General features: G+C 30.6%; 2 protein-coding genes across 21 annotated transcripts in view; one reads left to right on the top strand and one right to left on the bottom strand.

Moving 5' to 3' along the window:
• The window catches only part of LOC143175094 (uncharacterized), a 38,633-nt gene extending 25,680 nt beyond the window's left edge, over window positions 1-12,953 (bottom strand). The window contains 1 exon segment of the mRNA XM_076372217.1: window positions 12,867-12,953. Within this exon segment, the coding sequence (XP_076228332.1) occupies window positions 12,867-12,953 (87 nt within the window).
• LOC116435176 (uncharacterized) overlaps window positions 1-13,541 on the top strand; it is a 384,264-nt gene that overhangs the window by 155,456 nt on the left and 215,267 nt on the right. For 18 of the 20 annotated variants that reach the window (XR_004236703.2, XM_031994464.2, XM_031994459.2 and 15 more), the window contains one exon: window positions 8,837-8,934. The exons of the other annotated variants lie outside the window; for them this stretch is intronic. The gene's annotated coding sequence lies outside the window, so the exon portion shown is untranslated. The remainder of the gene's footprint in view (window positions 1-8,836; window positions 8,935-13,541) is intronic. 20 annotated transcript variants of the gene reach the window in all.

Below are 13,541 nucleotides of genomic sequence, written 5' to 3'. Positions count from 1 at the left end.
CAATAAATGTAACCTATCAATAAATCGAATATCGAATTGTTTAAATCTTCAATAATGGACACTTACATGTACAGTTTTAGGAAATAGCTCATAGATATGTAAATTGGAGTTCATAATTTCAACACGTAATGCTGATTAGTGAGCACCGTTGAATATCGATAATGATTCTGGTGCGTAAGCTCAATTGATAATCATCTCCGCGAATTATCGTCTTGAAGACATAGTAATATGAATGCGTTGTACCCACGTTACATTGACTACAATATAAAGGATTTAATACGATGCTTGAATAGTGTAGATATCGATAAGTTAACCGACGAAGTAACGGCGTCTCCATGGTTCTCTGTTGGCAAATAGTTTTTGAGTTGTTTTTTTTTAAAGCAAGCAACGCCTAAGTAGTGTAAACCTGACAGAAGAAGGAAAAGTTGCCTCGGGTAGGACCTCTTAAAACTCTGAAACAAAATATAAGTGATATTGATTATGAAAACTTTAAAATTGGGTCGACACACCATGCAAAAAGTATAAAACAACAGGTAAAGCTTCAAAAAATCTGCTAACAAAAACAGTGGTGATGAATACCAATGTAATACCCGAAGACACAAACATGCGAGAAGGAGAAATCGCAATTCCGGAGATATTCATCAGGGGTTTGGTGAAACATACGCGGGTTTAAGAAAAATCGGGAGACATACATAGGAGTTTTGATCTTATAGGGAAATTGTTGTAGGTTTACCTGTAAAACATTGAAAATGAACTTGATAACTCTGGAAAAAAAGGGTTGACAACAAATTTGGTAGAATCATCTTGAAGCCCTCTTTGGACCATGTTATTTTAGTTAACAAAATTTTCAATCGAACCGCTAGCAGTAGAATAATCTAAGATGATCACGCTTCGTGATCTACCCTGTATAATCCTTATAAAAATTGTAACAATAGATTTTTGGGGGGATTTCTCCGTATATTAATTATAGTATTAAAGTGAACCTATTTATTTTATAAATAGTTTCGGATATTTAACGCTTTTAAGATATCAACAATTCCTAATGAGAAAACTGAAGCCCCCCATTTTGACGGGTGCGGTTGTTCTAGTGTTCAGAAGTAGTTTAGAAATTAGAGGTAAGTTGATCTTGGCATGTGAATTGGAGATGATTCGCAATTCATTTTTGAGAAAAGTTGCCTGTCTAAGTATGTATATCCGGTTATACTATTTGGAGACCGCTTGATGTCTAACGGGGCAGCACAGGGGCAAGAGGGATCTCTTGCTAGGGGCTTTTTTATCAATATTTCAATAATAAATTAATATTGAAAATGGGATGAGAAAAGATGAAAACGGGACCCACACTCCTCAGCCTCGCCATAAAGTGATATCCCAATAGTAGTGGCGGGGATTTGGAAATTCAGCCTGTAAAAAAACGACTCATAACTAGCAAACAGCAGTCGAAGGTTCTGTAATCAGGGATCTTGCAGCGGCCTCGCAAGAGACCCTGCGAAAGTGTTACTTGCTTGATTCTGATATGTATCGACAGTTTTTCACGTTTCTGAATTGTTAGCGACGTTCTTCTAACTGCAACGGCTTAAACGTTGTCTGCTTGTTATGGCTGTTTCGTATTACTAAAGGAATTATGAAGTAAAGGGATGAACAAATGTTATCTATACTTATAGTATAATAATACTAACATAATAATGTTGACATACTAACATAGTAACATAATAATACATATAGTAACATAATAATGTTGAACTGTCATTATTGAACCATCTGAAATGTAAACGGATTTAGCATAAAATGTATACACTGTACATGCTAAACATATTCCGAGACAGTAAACTTTCAAAATAAAATTTAAAAAATTATAACGCTTCTAAAGGTACAAAAAGTGCACCAGAAATACGATTTTAATATTTCGAAATTAACCTATTTTGCAGTTTTCGTGTAATGGTTTACATTTATAAATGTTCTGCATTGAATAAATTTATTCTATCTAACTGAAACGACGTTCAGATATAATTTAATTTATTAAGAAGATATACATATATACTATTTTTAATATACATTTTACAGTATTAATATAATAAATAATAGAATTTAATTTAACACTGATAAATGCACGTTAATCTGAAAAATAGTACAAATTAAATTAAAAACTAAACCTTACAAACGACATTACTTCCCTTAGAGATTATTTTATCTTTTTGAGCAGTCGGAGAGAGAGAGGGTGTTGGGAGGTGAAAAGTATGCAAAAATGTATATATCATTGTACTGCAGTTTTCTGTAATGTAATTCCAAGATTATTCTTGCGGAAAACTTTTATGATACATAAATACTGGAAGGAGCTATTACTAATTACCTGTTTCCCCGCAATCGAGTAATATAAAGAAAGTTTTATTACGAGCAATTAAGTTGTTCAAAGTTGACAGGAGAAGAAACGAGGTTCGAACACGCGGTAAAAAATTTTATCCGGTATGACTTATGATATCACGAAAGAATGTACTATGAAACAAATTTTATCTAAATTACCCTTTGCTGTTGCTAATGACTATAATATATTACAGAGTTGATGAAGAACTAATAATTTATCAGTTTACAGAGACAGCAATTGAGATTTCTTTGCGTTTTAAGTGTAATTACTTATAGAGTGACCTAATATAGACAAATTTTTAGATATTCATCTTTTTAATGACGTTTTCATATTATTTCGTTTATTATTAAAATTAGGGTATTATTTTTAAATAATAGTAGGAATTATTCGAATAAAATGTAAATAATTTCGAGAAAATTGTAATTTATAATTAAGCGATTCTACAATTCTTAGATAAAATGAATCGTACTGAGACCAAGTAGCTGTTAGACTGTTTTAGTGTATCCATTAGACTGTTTTAGTGTAACAACGTAGAAATATAGCCACTATAAATACGTAACGCTGGTAAACATCCTTTTTTTTTTATTATTACCATTATGAGTCAGTCGCAGGTCAAATTAATTATTTTCTTTGTTTGAATCTTTTCAAATTTTAGTATTCAAAATTATTAGCTAATTTTTATACTTGTCATTTTATCAGAATCTACTTTTGACTTTGTATAGCTAATCACTGTGACAAATGAATGATTTCTGATTCATAAGGGCAGTATTTTTAAACTGTAGTTCTCGTTACTTTACTTTCAAGTTTTAATATAATAATTATATTCAATATGCAAAGTAATAGTGATAACATGATGAGGATACGGATACTTCTATATGAAAGAAATATTTTGTTTTTCCATATGAAGATATAAATAAAAAATGTGAAACGGAATTTTTTCATTTGAAACCTTGCGTCTGAGGAAATCCAATTAAAAAGTTTGTCGGGCGCACTGGTGTTTGGCAAAGTGATAACAAACGTATTTAAACTCGATTTTCTCTCAGAAGAAGAAATTTATTTTCGATTTATTTTTTTATGTAGAATCAGATCCTTCTTGGTTAAATTATCAATTACAGGATGCTAAAAAAATCAACACTGACATTTGTATTTTGTTATAAATACATAACATATAATTAAAATGTTAAAAATGCAATTTTTATGACGAAATGACTCATAATGAATATATATACTTACTGTGATACATTCAATTTGACACAAAAGGATTTGATAGCATGTTTAGTTTTTTTACGGCAGAGTATTGATATACTTTTATCGCAATCACTATTGAATTTATCGTTACAAGTATCTAATTCTCCAGCAAAAATTATGAACTGTCAGTGATTTGATATTGTCATATTACCGATTCGTAAGGTTTGTAGCCTGTTTTTTTTTCTTTAGTTATCTTGATATACTGATGGACTATAGGATATATCTTGTTCATGTAGCTGATGCTTAAATATATAGGGTGTTTCTACCGGCGAACTGGCAACTTTGATGTTATCTCAATAACGCGCTTACGCAAAAAAATTTCATTTTTATGGTTTGGAAATGTCTGAACGTGGACTTCAGAAATACGAAACAGAAACTAGGACTCTATGTAAAAATTGTGACGTGACATTTGCAGAACGCTTCAAAGTTACGTTACGGCAAAATACCTCCCGTCGTGATATGTAGTATTTTATATCTTGTGACTTTTGTTTGACACATCTGTTTGTATCACTGATACTTTTCTCAAATAATTCAATGTTCTTGATTCTGTCTCCACACACCTTTTTTTAAAAAGAAAACCTGTTTTTACCTTGGAGACTATTGAGTTTTCGACTCATGTTTACTGGGACTTGTTTATTCAATTCACTGAATTGTATACACCCTATCATTTGTGTCCTAAAATTTCAAAACACCCTGTACATCGAGTTATAGTACATTTTAAATATGAAGTTATAGTACTATCAAATGTGTTGTATGTATATGACAAATATCTAGATCGATATTTATATAAAATACCTCTAGGTACAATTTTTCTTATAAATTATTCATTAAAATTAATTTAATTAGAATGTACGATGTACTAAAATAGTAAACATAATGAATTCATAAAAAATATTTGTCTACCCAAACGAGTTAATAAGAATCTTGGGGTTTAGGATCGTCCTTTTCAAGAATCGGTTGAAAGGAAAATTAATTTAAAGGGAACTGTTTTTCATGGTATAAAGAAGTCTCACTTTAATTACTAATATTTACTGATTACTGTATAAAAATTTCATTGTCAGTTTAATGTTACTGCTGAGTTTACTGTCTTACTGTATCATTAGCTTATATATACATTGTGGGTTAAAATTTTAGGACCAATAAATCGGTTAAAAGAAAACTTTCGCATTTTATCAACAATTTTTATTGCAGAATTGTTATGTATGATAAAGGAACATGGATATATATATGCATTAGTCAAATATAAAAATATATAATTTTTGTTCTTTTATTTTATATATTTATGAGATAATTAATTTCTAATTTGTGACGTTAATATAATTAATGAAATTTTTTTTAAGTCAGACTTTGACACTTCATATATTTTAAATTAATGCATGGAAAAATAACAAGATTGTTGAATATTGATTAATTTTTATGTTAAATTATCGCTTCTGTCTATTTTATATTTTCTTTGTTGAAGTAAGTTATGTTTTTGTTAACAAGGATTTGCACGTGGAAACCTAATAACCATAATTAAAAGATACAACATAGTTTGAAAACCTGGTCGAGATACTGATTTTTACTACATAAAAAATAATGTAACATATTATTATTTAAATATGGAATAGTGGAAAGGGTACAGTAAACGTAATTTTTAATAACCCTCTTAATGTTAAGAAACAATAATCTAAATTATTTTTTATTGTATTTTCTTTCATAAATCGGGAACATTGACAGCAAATTTTAAATAGTAGTGTACATATAGATCGAAGTCCTATTTTTTCGATTTCCGGATATAGAGTGAGTATCCGGTGGAATATTTTCACGTACTCGGTAAAAACGGAAATAATTGAAACATAGAAATCAACGGCAACGTAGCAATCTCCAGTGACCCCAATCTTCGACAGCATCGATACGTCGTCAAGTATTCTCCAGATCTTGACCTAACCGAGGACACTTCCTTCACGAGTTTTTCCAGTGAAGATCGGGGATTGACCTGAAAGAGAGGGTATTAAATAGTTGAGTATGGACTCTTTCCAAGAAGAATTCTACAAATAAATTGTCTTTTGTTCTTTAGGAATACACAACAATGTAAATACATTTTCAAAGCACGTCTCTGTTCATGCATTTCGTATTTCAGCAGTTACAATAGCTCAATGGATATTTACAATCAGAAGTGAGGATTATCGAAATAAAGACTAATACAAATAGTTATATAAATAAAATTTGTATTTTACTTTTTATTCAGTATATTTTATCGTAGTTAATGTTACTTGAAAAATAATGTATTTTAAAAATAAATTATTTTAATTCAAGAAATATTTACCTGATTTACAAGCTAAACGTTATTTTCTATAATGCGAAAAAATGTATGCCATAACTATGAATATTTATCATTGACAACATTTACTTTTAACACAAATATTTATGTTCCGTGGTCAGGTAGAATATGTATATTTATTATATTAGAAATATTATTATCTTTATTTTAAATCATTATTTTAATAAATATATGTTTACTAAATAAATCATTTTATAACTATTCATTTCTTTAAATACAATTTTGAAATTTATTTATACACATCCTTATATTCAAATAATCTGAATTGTTCTTTTCGTTACGGTAATTCTTTGTTTTCTTCATTTACTATTCTCATTTCAAATGAAATATATCCACCCTTAGTGGCAGTGTGTTTGTGAATGTCAAACTATTTTTAAATTTTATTCGTTAAAGAATTCAGGTATTAGTATTAACTTTATGTACCTCCTATGATCAAACATGGATGAAGAAAAGATAAAGCAATACTGAAAATGATACATGATAAATGACAAATGTTCTCATACAACATTATTGTGTTGTGTATTTATAAAATGATCTGCTTTAATCACACATGTTTTAACAAGATTAAACGTACGTGAGATTCACTGCGCTGACTACCCGGGGAGTATTCATTTTGAAACATGGCATGATAGTTATCCCATTAAAATTACACAGCATGTGGCAGATTAATTGCAATGCCCACCCCAGAATGTGTATTTCCTCCAACCCGATAGCTGCAATTTCATTATGCTTCCATAAATGCGAAACCCAAAATGATATTAGTATCCAATGATTCGCGTACGGCGTATATTCAATTCTCACCGATCAAATTTCTAATTAAATATTATTGTTTGTTTTTTATATATAAATGTAGATAGTAATTTAGTTATTAATATATAAAACATTATAGACTATTGCTATTTATTACACAACTATCATTATTTATTAACATTTATTACGCACTATTTATTAAATACATAATACATTATTTATTAATTACATAGTGTTGAAAATACTTTTATACTTTTATGTATGTACATCTCGAAAACTAGGGCCGAATAGCGTTAATAGATATCTATAGGAAAAAATTATCCAGAATCATGAACCTAACAAGGTATTTTAAGATACCTATAGATAGAGAAAATTATAAGGATATATTTTTATTGATTACTAGCGGTAGTATTGATTTGTTACGTACACCATTTGGAGCAAACAAGCAAATAAATGAATAAAAAGGATTCCTAATTTTCATAAAAGTCATTATTGTTTGTGATTATGAGTTTAAAAGAGGTAAATTAAAAAATTATAAAAGAAATAAAACGAAATTTTTAATATAAAAATCTAATTATGGCACTGATCATAACCAATAGTATGTTGGAAAACATATTAAAATTTCGGCTGGTTAAATTTTGTGCTTAATAACACCGGTTGAAGGAAAATGTTTCGAAATAAATGTAAGTTTTGAAATAGTTCAGATTTTTGTACACAATGTATAGGATATTAAAAATGATGACGCACAAGTGAAAGGGTGTATAGAACTCAGTTGTTGAAACAAAACCTATTTTTATCTCGGACACCGTGGAAATTTGTTTTTACTCGGATTAGTGAATTCTATACGTCTTTTCGTTTGTGTGCCATATGTTTTTAACACTCTATATATTTATAACCACGGATTGAACATAGTTATGATATCGGTGTCAATTCTTAAATGTTTTCAATCCGTGGTTATAAGTATGTAGAGTGTTAAAAAATTATAACTTATTTCGGTTTTTCATAACTGTTTCAGTCAGAACCGATATATAACAATTTCAAACAGTTATTTTCAAAACCTTTCCAATCCCTGCTTATAACTAATCGATCTTATCGTGTTCTTAAAAATGGCCTTCAGATAACTTACACGCGTCATTTATTACTGGGTCCTTTTTACGTACCATCTTAGTTTCTTTTGATTCCTTGATACCGCTGTTAGCGCTAATGACGCGCGATGAGTTTCGCTTATGCAAAAGCTTCTCAGCTTGTCATTTAATGGTTACATCCATGACCTCCATTCGTTTTAAAAGGTGTTTGAAGACTTCATTGAAGGAACAAATCGCTTTACAGTTGACGATTTCCAAAAATTTATTAATACAAAAGATTTCCATTACTCTCTTATGCTTAGCTGATAGGAAGCAATAAAAACATGTTTTTATTAATAATATTGAAAATAATATAATGTTATTTACAAAATGTCGCGCGTAACTCGATATTTAAACATTTGTGAATAAAACTGATGTTGACTTACACTTGACAAAGTAGTGAAAAAGATTACTTCTTTGCAAAGAGGGAGTTTTTTAACTTTTAAAAACTCTCCCCATAAAAACTGAATAATGTATTACTGTTTTAAAAAGAACACTACTTTTACGATTATAAATATCAAAGCTCGAAGTATGTAGCTATTACTATTATGAAGTAGTTATTAAACCTTCCTAAATCGTTCAGAGTGGATTCCTGATCATGGTTGTGAGTCGTAACAAATATATTTGAAAGAGGCCATTTAACAAAATCTTCCTGAAGGTTCACATTTCGGAAAAATGAAAAAGAAATCGATATTTTTAAACCTTTTATCTAAAATTACCCATTAGGCTAAACATGTATTTTGTTATTTTGTTTTAATAATCACTGAGGCAAAAGAAGATTTACTTCATAAAATATCCAATTAGAAGTAATAATTATGATTTTTTTCGCTAGGCGTGCAATTCCGTCTATGCTATATATAATGTGAACATAAATCATATAATATATGTTTTTAGTTTACCAACAGATTAATAGAACTGCCAACAGAAATTGCAACAGCTTGATTATAATTATTAATAGTAATTAATAACTTTATTATCTCAAAGTAATAATCAATTGTACATTTAGTAACGAACTGTATATTTTTTTCGTAGATTACAATTGAGATGAACTTGCTCCTACATTTCCTGTATGGCGACATGCAACTACAATGCGCCTCCTGAAAATCCTTCAGGATCATTCTGCTATAACGGTAAATGTATACTTTAACGTAGTTTAGATATCGTAGTATATACTCACGTGAATGTTAGTCACGTGAATCAAGCTGGCCTGTGGCTCAAAAGTGAAGAGGGGCAAGGGGTTTCGGCCACATGCTCCACCTTAGCTTGCGGCTCAGCCAGTAACAAACCGTGCCGAAACCAGTTCCGCCATTACTATCGGGCCAAACACCGCAAGTGCCTCAACCAGCAGCAGAAAATATATCTGGAACGAGGCAAACGAGCATGGGTGCCTACTGACACGTCCGTTTTGTCCGTCAGATACAATTCGACTCTTGCACTTTAACTTGTCACCATTATATTTCAGAGTTTCCATGTTCAACTTTTGGATTCTTGGTTTAGAGTACTTTGATATCTATCGTAGTTACGAAACTACACACACTAAACAATTGATATACGAATATCAATATATTATAGTATTTTAAAATCATAGTAATATTTATTAAGACACCTACAGTGGGAGTGCAATTAGAAATTTAAATCCCTAACCGCAGAGGAATTATTGACAACTGAAATACTTTCTTAGAGTTGCAATACATCAACTTGATTAGTAAATTAGAAGTTTCAGTGGATAAGAAACCGCCAGTTCTCTTTGGAAATATTCATTGCCAGTCGTAAAACTCGAAAGAAAGATTAAGATAATTGTTGTTTTTTCGAGTTGTTTTCGTATTTCATTTGTCCTTGTCGTAGAAATTTATATCACGAAACCACTACGTAGAAATTGCCTCATCTTAATCATTGCAGAATGAACTCGATCAATATCGATGAAGCTACTTATTAGAAACCTATGTAGTGTTACTCCGTAAAATAAAAATCTACCTGCTTTACGCACAGCATAGGCTCGGACGTCCGCTACCTCTTAAGTAGACCGCGGCAACCCTTCTTTCGCTAGATCGCCTAGCCCACAGTAACTCGCGCACATAAGAACAACATCCTTGCACACCAAATTATTTGCCAATGGGAAAATTCCCTTTTTAACCCGTTAGAAATTTAGTTTAAAAAATCTCTTATCGTACACGCAATAAAATCAAGTAATGATGTGTATACTTATTAAATACAGGCCAAATGCACTTAGAATATGTTATAACGATAAACTAAAGCGAAAAAAGGAGAATTACATATCTGTCTAAAAAAAAATAAATAGTTTGTCGTTAAAGAAGTTAGCACCATTTAGAGTTTTAAGATAACATGTACATTCGTCAAATGTAGTTAATTGGTTAACAGTATACGTACCTTATATATAGGTACTTAGTTCTACCGTAAGTAGTAAAATCACTGGTTAGAAAACAAAGGTAAATAAATTAGATACAGTTTCCTTAGTAAAAACAGAAATAAAAGAAAAACCAAACATTGAAAAACTGAATAATCAGGCAATATAGAAATTGACATAAAGTTAAATGAACGAAAGAAAACAACATTTTTAATCAAATTTCAAAACTGATCCAATACGCTTGGAAATCGCGAAAAACGCTTTCATCTCTGCCTTTTGTGACGAACAATTAGAGCAGTCGTCATTTAACATGCGCGCAGTCGACAGTGTGACCATATACTTTTTTGCCGCAATCGTTCTCGTGAGCTTACAATTTTGTAAACATTTACGCATCGTAGTATTCACACTCCGCTCATTTCGCCCAATTTTTTTCGAACACAACCATCCTTACCAAATTAATAGTTCGTAAGGAACCACGCGAATCGTGATGACATGGGCGTTTACGATCCTCGTGGACGTCGCAAGAATCCGATCACGTCCGCCGTGAATTCCGTGTGTGAGCAATAACCAATTATATTATTAAACTGCACACTAATTTTACATATAATACTCGGCGCTATATGTGTAATTTCAACAAATGTAAATGTAATTTATTTATTTTTAACGGAAATTAAATATTACTCGTCTGTTATCAATCTTTGACAGTTGCAGTAAACGAAGACGCAGAATGAGTATAAAGTTCTTGTCTTTTTCTACTAAATTATGAACAATAAAGTTGTTTTATCAAGTACGGTTGAAAAATAAATCGTAGAGCATAGGGTTAAGGCGGGGAGTATGTCTAAGTCGTCGGTGACCGGGATTTTGACACGTAAGTACTTAAATACGCGATCATGTTTGACAGACATTTAAATTTTTCGACCGTTTAGACTCAGATACTTGTACTTCCTCTTTGCCAGGCCTATTAACTTTCACTCTTCATTATTTTTTAAAACCCTTGAGGCAACCAGATGTATCGTAGGCACGAAGATCGTTATTATTGTTCAACACTTTCGTTTAGTCGGGAGTGAGTTGACCGCGCCTCGAGGAAATCTAGGTGGTTGCTACTTCGTTTATTCCCAGTGAAGGGGGTCAAGCACCCTCTCTAGCTGCATTTTAAATGTTTTCTAGACAGTTTATATCAAGAAGTCGATCGACACAGTACAAAACGTTTTGGTTAAAACCGGTCACGAAGCAAGGCATATAGAACACAGTCGTCATTAAGACTATTTCTATCGAAAGTGTCGAAAGACACCTTTTGAAATTTTAATTTAAAATTATTTTTTCAGTTTAATCATTTTGTCTCAATTGAATTTTGTACATTTCCTACAGCTAATTTTATAATCGTCGTTAGAATAGTCGAAAAGTCAATTCAGAATATACGACAACACGTGGAAAATAATTTTAAGTTAAAAAGTCGAAAGTTGTCTTTTGAAACCTTCGGTAGAAATAATGTTAAGCAGCAGTTTTCGTTTGAACTCCTAAAATTGATAGTCCTTCTTTTTTCAGAAAGTGATCCTTCCAGCTAGTTTAGTTTAGAAGATTAGTCGGCACAAAGCATCTACCAATCAAAACTCAATGGATTTTTGCAAAACCTACAACGAGCGACATCGAAACCATTATGTGGTACATCGTTTAATTAATTTTAATATTCCCTTTCATGTGATATAAAAATCTAAAGCATTTCATTAACAAAATAAAAAATTATCTTCGTTCTTTAAAAATAGTGCGTAATTATTTGTAAACGGGACCTCATTTTCGATTGTGACAACCTGGAAATATATTATTACGATCATCATTTAAAAAAAAACTTTCTCCTAGATATACGTATATTCACCTTTTGACCTTAACGTCTGAATTATTCGCAAGGAACATTGGAAATTGAAAGAGATCTGATTTTCTCATTGACTTAAATGACCTTAACGTCTGTTGTCAAGAACATCATTCTAACCAAATTTTTTCTATACACATAATCGCCGCTTAATGAGAACGTTTGTTCATTTTTATGTAAAAATCAAAGAACATTGGATAGAATTGAAATACAGCAACAATCCTTTTTTAAATTAAAACTGGAATGTTGTTGAATAAGGGAAAATACACAAATAGTATGATAAATAAGTTTTAACCTAGAGAAACTTGATTACTTTTGTACAACATTTCAGCTTTTTAAAAAATGTATCGTTCCATCTTAATTCTGTCAAAAATTCTTGAATTTTGATATTAAAACAACCGAATGTTTTAAAATTATATAAAATATTACATGTTGCACTTTGTAGGTCATATTTATGTTAATATAAATTATATTTCGGTTAGGTGAACAAATCTGATCAAAATAAGACGGTCAGCGTTCCATTACTATTAAATTTGATAATCATAAATTATTATTACCTTCTTTGTTATTAATTCTCAGTACAACTATTATCTAACCTTCATATACTTTAAATGTAATCAAAACTCTACAAATATGTCTAACATTAAATCTATACCGATACAAATGTTTTTGTGTATATAGAACATTATTGGAGTATAGGAAAATGACTTCAGGACAAGAAAAATTACTTTAATAATATATTTCTAACTCATTGAAATCCGTGATGAGACTGTTTTTCTAAATAATGTATGCGTAACAAATTCGTATGTAAGTATTATTGCGTTGCTTACCAAAAACAATACCACTTTTTCCTCTTTCATTGTTTCCTTAGGTCTACTATTTACGAGACAAACGCTGACTAATAAATCCGTCGACATCCTGTGTATTGCTGTAGGAATCTACGGATTACAAGGCAACGTAAACACAGCTGTCAGGACGATGACGGTGTCAAGCACGATCACGGTGCTTGATTGATACCTTACTCGGATATGTCAATTCACGTTGATAACATAATATCCCAAAGCCAAATGAGGACAAATGTACTGTGATAAGCAACATAGACACGTGCAAATTGCATAATTAAACTTTAATCATTTATACCCTTATCAAAAATAAAATTTTCAATCTTTTGCTTTGATTTCAACTAGTATTAAAGAAATGATAATGCAAAAATTCATAATGAAATATATAAAGTATTAGGGGTAAATACTCGACAGTTATCAGAATTGTATAGCCTATAAAACAATTTATTTTTTCTCTTCAACTTCCATTCACTGAACTATTCCTTTTTTCACAATTTTATTGTAGTTGCGATATTGCGTAATATTTTTTATATGTATGTAATCATCTACATATAATCTCATTCAGTATTTGAAGCAATTAGTTTGAAAAACTTTAGCAATGTTAAAATGTTGTTTTAATTATTTCAGTTACTATACATGTTTATACGTTTACGAAGAGACAAA

Source organism: Nomia melanderi, chromosome 11 (assembly GCF_051020985.1).
Source record: "Nomia melanderi isolate GNS246 chromosome 11, iyNomMela1, whole genome shotgun sequence".
NCBI classification, from domain to species: Eukaryota; Metazoa; Arthropoda; class Insecta; order Hymenoptera; family Halictidae; genus Nomia; species Nomia melanderi.
Note: the sequence above shows the minus strand (reverse complement) of the source record. Positions and strands in the feature narration are given on the sequence as shown.